Source organism: Diceros bicornis, chromosome 7 (assembly GCF_020826845.1).
Source record: "Diceros bicornis minor isolate mBicDic1 chromosome 7, mDicBic1.mat.cur, whole genome shotgun sequence".
NCBI classification, from domain to species: Eukaryota; Metazoa; Chordata; class Mammalia; order Perissodactyla; family Rhinocerotidae; genus Diceros; species Diceros bicornis.
In genome coordinates, this window is record NC_080746.1 from 67,866,031 (window position 1) to 67,882,731 (window position 16,701).

The 16,701-nt window shown below is 38.5% G+C and overlaps 1 protein-coding gene across 1 annotated transcript in view; it reads right to left on the bottom strand.

Moving 5' to 3' along the window:
• The window catches only part of DENND5A (DENN domain containing 5A), a 92,749-nt gene that overhangs the window by 38,719 nt on the left and 37,329 nt on the right, over positions 1-16,701 (bottom strand). The window contains exon 5 of the mRNA XM_058545956.1: positions 7,096-7,283. Coding sequence (XP_058401939.1) covers positions 7,096-7,283 — 188 coding nt within the window. The remainder of the gene's footprint in view (positions 1-7,095; positions 7,284-16,701) is intronic.

Consider the following 16,701-nt stretch of genomic DNA (forward strand, 5'->3'; position numbering starts at 1 on the left):
AAAGTACATAATAAATGTTAATTAACATTGTTATTATCACTGTGGAATATAAAAGATCAATAAATGGATATGTATATAATATTATTGGATAGGAAAAGTCCATAATGAAAAGATGCTAATAATCCCCATATTTATTTGTAAATTTTTCAAAATCGCAGACAGATTTTTTTTTTGAAGGGAGTATCTCGTAAATTGATTCTAAATCTTGCCTAAAAGGATAAAAGTTAAAAATAGCCAAGAAAATTTTGAGGGGAGACTTGCCTTACCGAATTCTAATATAAACACAAAACAATAAATCTATTGGAAAAGAACTTGAACAGTTCCATGTATTGTGGATGGATTATTCAATAAATGGTTTGGGGACATACAACTATATGTTTAGAAATGTTAAAATATAATACCATACTCAAAAATAAACTGGAGATAGACTGAAGATTTAAAGACAAAAAATAAAGCCACGGGGCCAGCCTGTGGCGTAGTGGTTAAGTTCGTGCGCTCCACTTCCAGCGGCCTGAGGTTCGTGGGTTCAGATCCTGGGCGCCGACCTAAGCGCTGCTTATCAAGCTGGGCTGTGGCCGGCATCCCACATATAAAGTGGAGGAGGATGAGCATGGATGTTAGCCCAGGGCCAATCTTCCTCAGCAAAAAGAGGAGGATTGGCAGCAGATGTTAGCTCAGGGCTAATCTTCCCCATCAAAGAAAATAACAATAATAAAAAAATAAAGCCACTTTATTTTCTTAAAAAGAGTATCTCTTAGAGATACATACTAAATATATTTGGATGACATAACAACGCTGTGTGAGATTTGCTTCAAAATAATCCAGTAGGGTGAGTGGGGAGAGGGAAGAGAATATAGAAGAGTGGCAAGAGTTGATGACTCTTATATAATGATGGATGCTAGTCTCTTTATTCTCACACGTGTTCAACATTTTCTGTAACAAAAAGTTAAAAAAGAAAAACCACAGAAGTATTAAAATAAAATATAAAAGATTACTATTCTATCTTAGGGTGGAGTTGGGCTTTCTAAACTTTATGCAAGGCTAAATACTGTAAAGGTAAATACTGCCATAAAAAAAAATCAGAAGATAAACAATGTAGGAAACAATAATTATCGTATATAACATGTAAAAGGTTAATAGCCAAAGAAATCAATGAGGCAAAGACAATTCACCCAAGTGAAAAATGGGAATAGGTTATAAAAAGCAAACATAAAAGAACTTTCAGTTAATTAACTTCAAATACATGAAAAGATGTTCAATTTCACTAATAAACCAAGAAATGCAAACAAAATATTTTTCACCTACTGGGTTGGCAAAAATTTTAAAGATTTATAGTGTCCAATGCTGGTCAAGTTACCAGGAAACCAATATCTCATACACTGTTACTGGGAATGTAAACTGATAACTCTCTGGGGACAATCTTAAAGACATTTTTTTTCCAGCCCAAACCAAGAACTAGAACATTACTAATACTTTTATCTACCTATGTGTTCCACCTCTATCCCATCCCCCAACCTACACATTCCCATCCTGAATTCTATATTTATTATCTTTTTGCCTTTTGTTTTTAAATCTATCACATATGTATATATGCCTTTAAATTTTTGCCTGTTTTTTAATTTTATAAAAGGATTATTCCTTAAGCAGTCCTGTGGCACTACTTTTCTTCACTCAACATTAGGTTACTAAGATTCAGCCATTTTGTCGTATGTAGCTATGTGTTATTCATTTCACTCTTGTATAATATTCCAGTAGGTGGATATACCACAATTTATTTATCAATTTTCCCATTAAAGGGCATTTGAGTTGTTTCCTGTTTATTGATTTTACATTGTTATACATGTTTTCTTAGACACATGTGCACGACCTTTTCTTGGGTATATCCTAGGAGTGAAACTGCTGTGTCATAAGGTATGCAAATGTTCTGCGTGATAAGATAATGCCTAGCTGTGGTTATAACAATTTTTCCAAAGTGGTTATAATAATTTACGTTGTTACCAGCAATCTAAAGTGATCCAAATCTTTTCCAAAATTTAGTATCATCAGATTTCTTAATTTTGCCACTGAAATGGGTGCATTTAATTTATACTTCTCTGATTGCTAGTGAAATTAAGAAATGTGTATCTTTTGTGTAATACTTTTTCATGTTTTTAGCCCATTTTTCTATTGGGTTGCTTATCATTTTCTGACTGATTTGTAGGAGTTCTTTATAATCTGATGATAACTCTTTATTAGGTGTGTTACACATACCTTCTCCTAGTTTTCATCTTATCTTTTCATTTTAAGATGTCTTTTTCTTTAAAAGATGAAATTTATCTTTTACGGATAACACTTTTCTGTATCTTGTTTACAAAGTCCCTACCCAGAAGTCAGAAAGATATTTACTAATATTTTCTTCTAGAAAATTTAAACTTTTGCTTTTGACATTTAACTTCTTAATCCATCTCATTGATTTTGTTATGGCGTGACAGACATATTTTACTTCTTTCCCCTATAGACAAGCAATTTTTCCAGCTCCATTATTAAACAGTCCCTCCTTTGGCATGGTAACTCTGTTGTATATCAAAATGCTGGTCCACTGATCCTTCTGTTTATCCCTGTACCAGTAAGTCTTGAATTCTAAAAGAAGAGGCAGGAAGGTTACATAAGTCCAGCTACGTAACTATTCCACTAGATAACTTCAAGCCCTGCCTGGTTAAAGGGCCAATAAACGTTCAACAACTAAAAATAGGCTATTTTTTGTTTATTCCTTTAAGATTTTAAGATTACGAACACTTTCAGATCGAGCCATTAAAAAAGACAGTAAAGAGAGGATTAAATCATCTAGTCATGAAGATCATCTGCCTCATAAGGCGTGTCCATCCAGCTAACAGAACAAAGCACTGTGACCCACCAGAGGCACACAATGCAATCATTTACCATGTCAGTTCTCCTCTCTTTACAGGAAAAAAAGGCAGTTTGTCCAATAGGAAACAAAAAGGCAGCTAAAAATAACTGCATCCACTCAACAACGCTTGGTTGGCTTTTCTCCTACTGCTGTGAGCCAAATATAGAATGTTTGTAAAGAATTTTATGAACTCAAATGCTATGTCCATGGATATTGTAGATATACTCCTGGTCAGAGGTGGCAAGAGGAAAGAAAGCAGCTCAGGCACACTTCAGAGACGAGCCAGATTAAGCCAGGAGCCTCTGAGTAGACACCACTAGCCATTCTTTGTAGAGTTGGGCTGAAGGAGGTAGGGATAAGAAGGCAAAGTGAAAAGGGCTCATACAGTAGCCTCACGCTGTTTCCTCCCAGCACATGGAGGACTCTGGCAAACAGAAGCAATTTGCAAACCTACCTCAAACTCCTCATGCACCCCCTTCCTCAGCTGAGAAGAAGCCAACCGCTACAAAACAGCTTGGGGGACAAGCAGCAGCCTAGAAGAGGCACTGAACCCTAGAGATCAGTTTTCCTCAGTTAACCTCCTGCCTTGTTGGGAGAGGGCATGAGAAGGCTTAGCTGCTCTGGGGTAGTGACCACGTGGATCCCCAAAATCCCAAAAAACCTCCCAAATCTCTTCCTGTAAGAGGTCACAATGCCCCTTCAGCCCTGAGTTCCTAACACCAAATCACAGCCAGCCTCACCCCCTAGTCTATCTCCACGTTATTCTCTGAAGGGGAGCTCAACACACAGATAACTAGGAGAAATTACTGAAGGAGTATCCCGAGAAAGGGAGGAAAAAGTAGGAAAGAAAGAAGGGCCCAAGACAGAAAAAAGTAACACCTCCTTCTTTACTAATATCCTCTGCTTGCCTGCCCTGACATAGCTGTGGACGAATTGCCTCCTTCTTAAACTCACACAATGAAACTCGAAAGAGAAGCACAGACAAAAGATGCCTCACAAAGGCAGCTCAGCACTCTCACTTGCTCAGGGCCAGCTGAGCTCATGAGTTGGTGTAAAAAGAAACAAAGGGCTTTTCACAGACTTCTGATGCCCAAAGATGCGGCAGCAACTGATGAATTCTGATTTAGGGGGTTAGGGAATGTACACTCTCCATCCCTCTGGAGAAAGCACCTTCTTTTTTTTTGTGAGGAAGATCAGCCCTGAGCTAACATCCATGCTAATCCTCCTCTTTTTGCTGAGGAAGACCGGCTCTGAGCTAACATCTATTGCCAATCCTCCACCTTTTTTTTCCCCAAAGCCCCAGTAGATAGCTGTATGTCACAGCTGCACATCCTTCTAGTTGCTGTATCTGGGACGCGGCCTCAGCATGGCCGGAGAAGCGGTGCGTCGGTGCGCACCCGGGATCCGAACCCGGGCCGCCAGTAGCGGAGCGCGCACACTTAACCGCTAAGCCATGGGGCCAGCTCCCAAAAGCACCTTCTATAAATCAAGCTTGCCTCACCCACTACCTTGATACTGCCCCCTTGCAAAGGCCCAGGTGAATTTCCCCAGACCTGCCTCAAAGCTTCCTTCTAGCAGCGTAAAGACACCACATGATGTCCACCAAAATGCTGAAAGTAGTTATCACTGGGTGGTAAATTTGAAGCAATTTTTACTTTATTCTTTATGCTTTTGTGCATTGTTAGAATTTTTTACTATAAATATGTATCGTTTCTGAGACATCCCAAAGTTGTCTTTCAGAGATATTATCACTCTCCATTCATTATCGGTACCTTTAATGGTGCTTCACTCCTCGAGAAAGGCAGTTCTTTTCTCCCCAAAGCTTCCCAGAGGGATTACACAGACTCAGATATCCCAGAGGTTATCTGCTAAAAATCAAGGCAGAAAATATCTAGCTATGTAACTGCCCCCACAAATATTGGACCTTCAGAGGGACAGTTTGTATGAAGTGGGACTCTGCAACACTAGAACTGCGTATTAAGTATACACAAGTATTCCACAGTCCCATCGTCACCACTCCTTCCCAAGTAGACCTCAGCGAGAGGCAAAGGATGCAGCAAGGATGGGGAATACTGCAAAAGTGGAGGCCCCAATATCTCGGAACAGAGTGAACTTTTGGGTTTCTCAGACAACCCATGGTTTCTCCAACAGTCCCACTAAGAAAACTGCTGGTCTCCTAGCAGCCTCTTCATATACCCACATATATGAAGCACACAAAGAATGATGCTGAGAGATCCTACATGGAATAGAACCTGCCCATAGAATAGAACCATACAGCAAGCTGATGCCAAAGCTGAAAATAAAACTGAGAATCCGGCTTCTTGTCTAAGACAGTGATTAATTTTTAGATTAAGCATGTAGCATGCCTCTTTGGCTTTCTACCTTCAATCATTTTTTGTTGTTATTCTTATTTTGACTTTACAAAATTATAATTAGGTTTACTAGGAAGAAGCGTCAATATTAAATACACACTGGTTTAAAGCAAACAACTGGGCCGGCCCCATGGCTTAGCGGTTAAGTGCGCGCGCTCCGCTACTGGCAGCCCGGGTTCGGATCCTGGGCGCGCACTGACGCACCGCTTCTCCGGCCATGCTGAGTCCGCGTCCCATATACAGCAACTAGAAGGATGTGCAACTATGACATACAACTATCTACTGGGGCTTTGGGGGAAAAAAGGAGGAGGATTGGCAATAGATGTTAGCTCAGAGCTGGTCTTCCTCAGCAAAAAGAGGAGGATTAGCATGGATGTTAGCTCAGGGCTGATCTTCCTCACAAAAAAATAAAGAAATAAATAAAGCAAACAATAAAAAGCTCCCCAGTCTTCAGTCTTTGATAGCTACTCTTCATGTATATTTATTGGTAAAATAGACAAATACACATAAAAACCCAATACCCCAACTCAATGGTTTAGATCTTTTTCTTCCTTAATTAATCTTGTCCCACCCCAAATAGCACAAAGCTCTAGAAAATCAAAGGAGCCAAGGGAGTGGAAATGAAAGAAGCTACGAGGAAGACATTTTGATTCTAACACCAAAGGAGAGAGAAAAAGAGTAAAGAGATGCATTTGACTATAATTTAATTATTACAGGTGTGATCTATCAGGGGTTTCATCAAAGATGCTGCCCAGACATGCCCAACGACATGAGTGCTGCCCATATCCAATTCCATGAGACTGTTCTCTTCTTTGGAGGTCCCCTTACTCATATTCCTCAGTTACACACAAAAATCTCCCCCCTGCAAAGAAATTTTGATGGAGAGAGGAAACAGCGTCATGTTGACTCTGTATGTATACTCCAGTCTTCTTCCCAGGCCTTTCTAATGACTAAGAAATTTAGAGTGGGAAAGCCCTTCCCGCAGCTAGTTTCATACCAGCCACAAAATGAACTAGACCAGTTCTATTGGCAATTATAGGAAAATAAAAAATAAAATAATCTTTTTTCTAATCACGCTTTAAATCTATTTTAGAATGAAGTAGGAAATAAATAAATACATATTTTTAATCAATTCTTTTGATATGTGAAAACAACAGGAAGGAGGAGCAGGCCATCCTCACGGCAAGAGAGGAAAAGCACTCTCTCAAGGCCTTATGTTGAACGAGGAAAGTTTTCAAAGCTGGCTCAGTACCACAAGAATCACTATGATCACGTCAACTTTTACAGATCAACTGTGGCCTGTAAAAGAAAACCACTGATTTATTAACACATGTCTGACTACTAAAGTAGTTATGAAATTATCTTATGTGGGGTTTTCTTAAAATAATAGGCGGTGGAAGGCACAGAAGTAAAATACAATTTAACATGTATGATAACTGTTGAAGCTGAGCGTTGAGGATACAGGGATTCATTACGCTACTCTTTTGTGTATGTTTAAAGTTTCACAGAATAAAAAGATTTTCTAGTAAATGTCTTAAAAAGTATGTAAAATACTGTGTTTGAAAAACTGTATAAAAGGCAATTCACAATAGTACAAACACAGAGACCACAACGTATGTCTGTCAGGCAATAAAGATGACAAGTATCTCTGGAATGACATAAACTGAGCTAAATGTTCATTGTTTTAACTGTTTTCCTGGAAAGTTATTTATGTTCCCCCAAAATAAAAGAAAATAAACTTGGCGATATCACCCTGGGCTCATCCCAAAGCCTTTCTCTCCCCAATCCTGGATCGGGGCCAGAGGCACCAGCACTCAAGCTCCACATTTCTCTCACCTCTTGAGGCAGCTCCAGCTTTGACCGGTCATCCAGGCCGTTGGAATGCAAGCCCATCAGGTATGGCACAGGTGCATCTAAGAAATGTAGGAGAGAAGCCGGGAGAATAGGGACATAGACATGCTGCCACTGGAAAGGAAACATGAGGGCTGTAATCGTCTCCGCCACAGTCATCAGTCTCTGGTAATCTAGGTAAAATAAAATAAAAAAAAAAAAACACAAACCAAAGAGTCAAACCAAGACACTTGCTTCCCAAACAGTAAGTCAAAACCTTCCACACAATTTCACATTTAGAAAGGATCAGGATAAACTTCAGGATACCTGAGCAAGGGTATGCTCAGAGTGTGATTCCCTTGTGGGTGTCAGAGAGAACCCAGAGACCTCAGTGGACCACAAGGTGAAATATACCCACACCCACACAGGTCCCTGCTAGTAATAAAAGTTAATATGGAAATACAATAGAAATCATAAATAGCACCTTGCTCCAAATATTAAATCAGACTGTTAAGTAGATTCTCTTAGGTAGAAAGGGGATGGGGAACTGGAACAAAAAGAAAAGGAACAGTGGTCTGGGTCTCTGTTTAGCATAAGCCAAAACAGGCTTTTAACCACTCAGATATGTCTGCATTCTATAAGGAGCTGATGTGAGCTTTGCCTTCAAGATCAAGCACAAAGAGCCACCAAGTATGTGTGGTTTTCCAAACTAGCCAAGTCTGCCCTGTACCTGGCAACATTTCCTGAATGTGAATAGCACAAATGTGTTATTTAACACTCAATAAAAAGCTTCCCTAAAACTTGAAAGACCGAGAAGATTGGCTTTCATGATTCAAAACTCTTGCTCTAGATCAGAGATCTTAGCTTGGAAGGGAAGGCTTGTGCTCAAAGTTTAGCTTTTCTTCAGAACACAATTTCTAGACCTATTTTATAAAAAATGAGTAATAAATACACTGGTGAAGCCAAAAAAAGGAATAAGTTAAAATCAAAAATTTAAAAATTACTATCACAAATGGTATGTTGGTTTCAGGCATTTAAGGACAAAGCAGGAACACAAATTTTAAAATCATATGAGTAATATCCTCCTGGAATGGCTGATTTTGAATGAGCTTTCACAAGAGTCAACGTGGTTTCACATACTAAAAACCCACCCCACCATTTAAACAAATCATAGCTTGGTTCCTAAAGGAGTTATAAGTAACAAAAAGCTTTCCAGAAAATGAGGAAGAGTGAGTAGGAATTGAGCAGAAGTTGGTGTGTATCAGCTAGGTAGAAGCTTAGCAAAGCATCCTACAGTTGCGCAGTAATAAAGCTTTGAAAGCTGCCTATCACCTTGCTCCTGGCTAAGCAAAGAGGAGTACGACCTGGAAATAGATTTTTTTTTTTTTAACTAGTAATGCAAATAAATAGAAATTAATGACTAAAACGTCATCATCTCAAACATTCTGAGTGCACTACAGGAAAGTGCCTCACATGCTTCTTTGGGGAAACTAAGGCACTTGACAAATAAGTGATGTAACCAATCAGTGGGTAAAACTGAGCTCAGAGATTTGATCACCAGTAACAAAAAAAAAATACAACTGGTTTAGCAGAAGGACAAAAGAGCATGAGCTTTTCATATTCACTAAAGACAAGGGGCAGACAGATAAGAGTTCAAGGAGAGTCTATCTCATTTTTCATTGTGCCCACACAGAGCACCGTCATTCCCATATTAAAAACTATTTAGTGAGCCCCCCATCGAAGCAACAACAAAAACACTTCCCAAATTACAAAAAAAACACTATTTCAAGGATTAAATTAGATAAGCTATATATTAATTCAGAAAAAGTATTCAGTCCTACATGAAAGTAAGCCAACAACTGAGTAACAAAATTTAGACCATCGCAAGCTCTACCTTTAGCCTCTTCTGCAATACCTCAATTCCATGTGGCACCTGTACAATTTTGCTTGTTTATCTGCTTTCTGCTGAAAGCCCTCTGCTCTATGATTACTCTAACAATAATTATTAAGAGGAATTCTAATGATTCTCCAGATGAGACCTCAATTCTTATATTTTTCAGCTTTTTTCCAGATATGAATGTAAATAATCTACTCAAGAGCAATAATCTTGAAAATCTCAGACATCATAAGAATTTATTTTAAAATTCAAAATTAAGATGAATCAAAAGAATGTGAAAGCGTGGGAGAAAGCCTTCAAGTGATATTTTAAAGGTGAAGATCTAGTCTTACTATGTCCCTACACTGGCTCTTAAACACATATTTTGAATAAATATTACACTGAATAATGCCACCCCCCCTTTTTCACTGTACACACACACACACACACACACACGCACACCACTTCTGGAATAAAAAAAAAAAAAAAAAAGGCAGGAAGTACCACAGGTCTTTTCAAGCACAAGAAAACCAAAAAGCTTCTCCTTCCTTTACCCAAAGTCAATAAAGCAGGTGCTTTATGTGGCTGGCATTCCTGACACGTCTGCTCAGGGACAGCAACATCTCACAGAGGGCCGACCGACACTCTAGAATAAAGGAGTCCCTGAAATGCCTCTGTCATCAGGCTTCCTGGGCTCTGGACTACTTCTTACAATACCTAGCTGCAGGGTCTGGGAACATCTACTCTGTAATCATAAAACGGCATGCTAGAGTCTGAAGGAAGGAGCTTTCTCTGCTCCATAAAAGCAGGTTTTTCAATAGCACAGAAATCTAGTCCTGGTTTTTGCCTACTCTTCAGGATGAATTTAATCTAGTATCTGAAACTGAGCCCACTTATTTCTGCTAAAGTGGATAACTTTTTTTGCCTCAGATTGAAATCTCTGAAGAACTCCTTATGATGTACTTGAAATTGTGGGATTCTTAGAAACAAAACACGTTTGGAGTGAGCCATAATCTCCTCTTTCAAGGCTAAACTGCTTTCCATTATGCGGTTTGGTTTTTACAAATACCGGAAATTTGGAATTTTACGGCCTTTCTGGTCTGTGTGAGTTGTAGGTTTCTCTTTCTCTACATTTTTATATTTTAAAAAAGTAACATCCCACCTTGAAGAATGGCCTAATAAACAATGCCTCAGGGATCCAGCAATTTGTGGTAGCCACGCTAGGATGCTGACCTCCAAGAGCTATAAGTAACAGCACAAAACCCATTTCTATACACCACTGCAAACCACAAAATCAGTACCTCCTTTGCCACTGCTTGTCACTGTGCTCACCATTCCAAGAGGTGAAACCAATAAATAGGAAGCAGCTGAAGGTCATCTGCGCCCCAAGTGTTTCAGCCAATCAAAATCAACTGGAGACACTTCAGCTCCAGGCAACCGTCTGGGTTCTCTCACAGCTCCCATAATGTCTAATGAGCAATTACTTTTAACAAAAAGAGATAATGCAAAGCATAGTGGGATTACAACCACCACTGAGTAGCGAGGAGGGAGGAATCAGCACATTTTCATGACTCGTCTCTGTGCAGAGAAAGACATTAGACTTGGGTTCACTCTACAGATAAGTCTACTCCTAAACAAACTACAGGGCAGTTCCTGCACATTAGAAACCGAACTATAAACTGTCCTTGCATGCTTGTACTTCCGTGAAAACCACATAAACAAGGATGTTTTCATGTACTCTTTGTGTTTAAGAAAACAACCTAATCTCTATATCCTGATATCTCCAAGATACATCATTAAATGAAAGAAGGTGCAAAACAATGATGAGTATGCTCCCATTTGTGTTGTTTTTAAAAAGTATATATGTTGTGGGGGCCGACCCTGTGGCTTGGCAGTTAAGTGAGCACGCTCCGCTGCTGGCGGCCCGGGTTCAGATCCGGGCACGCACTGATGCACCACTTCTCCAGCCATGCTGAGGCGGCATCCCACATACAGCAACTAGAAGAATGTGCAACTATGACATACAACTATCTACTGGGGTTTTGGGGGAAAAAAGGAGGAGGATTGGCAATAGATGTTAGCTCAGGGCCGGTCTTCCTCAGCAAAAAGAGGAGGATTGGCATGGATGTTAGCTCAGGGCTGATCTTCCTCACACACACACAAAAAAAGTATATATGTTGTACATGCATGACTACATCTGGAAGGAAGTAGAAACAGTGGTAATCTCCCTGAAGGAGAACCAGGGGCCAGAGGTGGAAGTCTTACACTTCACTAGACACCCTTTTGTAATGTTTTAAATTTCTACCATATGATTGAAATGCTTTTTTCCAAGATGTATTATACCAATTTAAAACATATATGTATGGTATATTAAAATTAATTTTAATCAATAATAATTTTAATATACCATGGTGTGTACATATACTCTAAAGAATATTAAAATTAATACATGTGTACTAAACATTTAACAAAAAATAGTGCATTATTTAAAAATATTTGGGAGGAGGGCATTAAAAAAATTAAGAGATTGGGTCGGCCCCGTGGCTTAGCGGTTAAGTGCGCACGTTCTGCTACTGGCAGCCCGGGTTCAGATCCCGGGCGCGCACCGACGCACCGCTTCTCCAGCCGTGCTGAGGCCGCATCCCACATGTAGCGGCTAGAAGGATGTGCAACTATGACGTGCAACTATCTACTGGGGCTTTGGGGGAAAAAAAAAGGGGGGGGGGGATTGGCAATAGATGTTGGCTCAGAGCCGGTCTTCCTCAGCAAGAAGAGGAGGAGTGGCATGGATGTTACCTCAGGGCTGATCTTCCTCACACACAAAATAAATAAATAAATAAATAAATAAATAAATAAATAAATAAATAAATAATTAAGAGATTACTTCACAGGAGTAGAATTCCAGCTCAAAAAGAAAAGGAAACTTTCAACTTTCTCCACACTGTTTGTTCACATATTATTTATTTGTTTTAAAAAAACTGTTATTTTCATTACGGATACACAAGAAATCTGATCTCTGGCTACCACAGGAAGGAGAAAGAAAAAGAGATTTCATTTTATTCCCTTTGGAATTGTTTTGATTGTGTGCCCTGAGCACGCAGTACTTTTGCAATAAAAAACTAATGTATGCTTAACAAGAGTTGGTGGCATTTGCTCCCAAACTTGTTTGTGCTAGTTGAACTTATTAGTGGATTATATATTTAACCAAATATTATGTAAATAAATGGTAAAATATGAGGGCAAAAGAAAGAACTGTTTCTCTGAAAACAAAATTAAATGCTTTAAAAAGACTCAGTAATGCAAAGTCGCTAAAAAATACTATAAGTGAATTAAGCATATTGTGAGGCAATTAAGTGCAAAAATCTAAGGAAAACTGCAAAAATCGACATGCAGGTTCCACTCTGGTCTTCTGCAACGTTAAGGTCTCACTCCACTTTTAAAAAAAAAAAAGGTATCTAGAAAATTTAGGGGATGAATTATGGGTGCGGTTTACGCAAGAAAAACAATGCAGACATCTGATTAGTGAACCCATAATCAAAGGAAATGCCTACCCTTCATCAAAAGACTGGTGACTATACAGTCACATATTTTAAGTTAAAATGGATGTATGTATCATTTTTAGGATTCTCAGACTTAAATGACCTTTTCAATTATCCAACCCACTACCCTACCAACTCGCATCAGATAAAGAACTTTTGCTCTATATACAATTTTAAAACAAGCACTAAAAATATGCTATTAAAAAAAAAACTCTGTCACCACAGCCAAGAAGTGGAAGCAACCTAAGTGTCCCTCGACTGACGATTGGATTAAGAAAATGTGGTATATATATACAATGGAATACTACTCAGCCATAAAAAAAGACAAAATCGTCCCATTTGCAACAACATGGATGGGCCTGGAGCGTATTATGTTAAGTGAAATAAGCCAGAAAGAGAAAGACAAACACTGTATGATCTCATTCATATGTGGAATATAAACCAACACATGGACAGAGAAAACTGGACTGTGGTTACCCGGGAAGTGGGGGTGGGGGGTGGGCACAAGGGGTGAAGGGAGTCATATATGGGGTGATGGACAAACAAAAATGTACAACCCAAAATTTCACAATGTTAGAAACCATTAAAATATAAAAAAAAAAAAAAAAAAAAAACTCTGTCTAAAGAGAAACACCACATGATTTCGCTCATATGTGAAATATAAACCAATACATGGACAGAGAGAAGTGTATGGTGGTTACCAGGAGCAAGGGAGTTGGGGAGGTGGGCACAAGGGGTGAAAGGAGGCATTAATATGGTGACTGACAAACAGTAACGTACAACCAAAATTTCACAATGTTATAAACTATTAAGACATCAATAAAAAAAAAAAAAAACTATCTCTATATGGACCAAAGAACAAATAGGTAGTAAATAAAATGATCTACACAAATTAAAAAAAAACACTGCTTAAAACTGCCAGTTCAGTCATCCCAAGAGTTATACTCTCAGAATCTTACAATTTCACCTGCATTCCTTTTCCCTAAATAACACCTCTTTTCTATTCAGAGACACGTAGTGGGCAACATCATCTGTGAGTGGTGATGGCATGTTTTTGGAGGATCAGAGAGATTTTCATCCATTAAGGCCTTGGAATCATAAAAAAAAAAAAAAAACTATTTCAAGAAAACCAACCTGAATTGTTTAAAGTACTCTATTAATAATAGCGAGCATAACCTACATCCAATAAAAGGCCACTCCATTTTAGCCTCAACCATGCTCAACAATGCCCAGGAAGTTTTTGGAAACAGCTTTTTCCTGACCGTGCTAAGCATGACTTTAGGTCCTGGGTTCAATTTGATTTTACACACAAACCTTCTCAAGTGCTTTCGAACCTCTTAAAATTCTTATCACGGATACAATAATCCATGTTTTGGGAAATATAAGGAGCTCTGATGGGAAAATGTCACCTATCATATTTCTGGTTTTAATTCTCCTTTTCCCTCCTCTAAACATCCCCAATGCATTATAGGTACCTCTATGCCACTACACCTTCTAACACCCAAGCTGGTTTGGTGTCTTCCTCTCTGTTCTAAACCAGACAGTCTTCACTATTCAACTAAGCCTCTGTTTCAAAGTATTTTTGCCAAGCTCCAGTCAAAGAGTAACTAAGAAAGCAACATGACTTGTCCAAGTCTATATTTCACCCAGAGACAAGAGTCTGAAACTTCATATTTTTAAAACGAGAAGTTGCAAAGTGAAGCCTCGGGAACCACAATCAGCTAACAGATTCTTTTCGTTTGGCCTGTAGTGTGTAACAAAAACACTGTTGCCAACGTTCAAAAATCAGAGATTTCATGCCAAAAATCTGCGTCCTGATGAAAAACTGGAAGATCTAGAAACATTAGGTGAGCATTCTCACCAGGAATTAACTGGAGCTAATTAGTGGCTGTCCACTTTAGATGGGGTATGTGCTCTTCAATTCAACACAGTCTCCACTACTTCACCTTTAAACTATATCCAAAATCCAACCATTTCATACCACTTCACTGTTACCTCCTTAGTCGTGGCCAACATCATCTCTCACCTGGATTATTGCACGGGCCTCCTAACTGAACTCTTTGCTCTCCTCCATACCTTCTTTGGGGATAGACTCTTAATATAGTAGCTAGAGTGTTCCTGTTATAAGCGTAAGTTATTCATTCATTCAACAAACATTTATTGAACACCCATTATCTACCAGCTACTGTTCCAATACTTGGAATACATCAGTGAACAAAAGGCAAAAGCCCTGCCCTCATGGAGGTAAAAACACCATTCCTTTGCCCATGGACCAAATCTGAAACAATTTGAGCATCAAAAATAAACAATTATATGGGCCGGCCCCGTGGCTTAGCGGTTAAGTGCGTGTGCTCCACTGCTGGCGGCCCGGGTTCGGATCCCGGGCGCGCACCGACGCACCGCTTCTCCAGCCATGCTGAGGCTGCGTCCCACATACAGCAACTAGAAGGATGTGCAGCTATGACATACAGCTATCTACTGGGGCTTTGGGAGAAAAAAAATTAAAAAAAAAAAAATTAAAATAAATAAATAAACAATTATAGTAATATAACCTACTGAAGAAAATAAAAATCTATGAGTCCATATAATAACAAACAAGGGAGAACAGAACGTTCTCCCTTATAGTAAAATGCCAATTAATAAATATAGATGAAGTTAGAAAATCACCATTTTGTAACTGTCATGGTAATAACTGATGCAGACTAGAATCATAAATAAATGTTAAAGCTATTAGGCAAAACTTTGAAGTGGAACAGTATAATTAGAGTTTCAAAGTATCTCCCCATAAATCACTTATTAATTACAAAGGGGAAAAGGATAACTTTCCAGTTAAGAAACTCAGCAGACATCATTTTAACCAAGTGATCAAATTAACATTGGCCCAAAAATGAGACAAACTGACATCATGTGCCTCCTGTAATGATAAAAAATAGACATTATGTGCCTCTTGATATAATGCACTGAGAGAATCACAACATCACTTCTGTGACATTCCAGCCAAAAATTTGTAACTTGAATCTAACCATAAGGAAACATCACATAAACCCAAACTGAGGGACATTCTACAAAATATCTTGCCTGTAGTCTTAAAAAATGTCAGTGTCATGAAAGACGAGGAACTGACAACTAAAAGCAATGAATGTTACTGGACTAGATCCTGGATCAGGAATAAAAAAAAAATTACCATAATGGACACTACTGGACAATGGTGAAACTTGAATACTGTATTGCATCAATGTTAAATTTCCTGAATTTGATAATCATACCATGGTTGTGTAAGAAAATGTCCTTATTCTTATGAAATAAAAGCTGAAGCATTTAGGAGTCAAGGGACATGACGTCTGTAATGACTCTCAATGGCTCAGTTATGCTCAAACACATACAGAGACAGAGAGAGAGAATGATAAAACAAATGCAGCCAAATGTTAACAATTGGTGAATTGTGGGACAGCGTATAAGAGTTCTTTGAACACTTCTTGCAACTCTTCCATAAACTAGAAATTATTTCAAAATAAAAAGTCAAAAAACTTAAAATCTCCAAAGACTAGGCATCTCAAGAGTAACAAAGTCCTTATAATGGCCTACAAGACTCTGTACAACCTGGGATCCTGCTAAGTCTCTAACACTATCTTCTACACTCCTGCTCTCTCGCTCCACTCCATCCATCCAGCTTCTTTAACACAGTAAGTACATTCTTGTGTCAGAAGCTTTGTACTACCTGTGCCTTTTGCCTGGAATACTGTTCCTACAGAGATTAACATGGGTCACTCAGAGAAGCCTAAACTAATCTCTCTATTAAAAACTAGAACTTTCCTTCCCCAAATACCATCCTCTTCCCTGTTTTATTTTACAGGGAAGTATCTACATACTATAAATTTTATTTACTTATTTAATCACCTCTCTTTCCCTACTAAAATATAAGTTCCATTATAGGAAGGATTATCTGTTTTGTCCACCACTATATCTCTTGCCCCTGAAAAACAGCAGGCTCTCAATAAATATGTACTGAATGAATGAATTTTATGTTACTTATCTGGTTCATTTAATAAATATTTGTTTCCTTCTGATCTACTTTACTATTTTGTCTAAGTCTGCTGCTCACATTCACTTAACCTCTCATTTATAAAAACAATTCAGTTATAACAAACAACAGAAATAAAAACAAACAACAGAAATAAAAACAATTCAGTTATAACA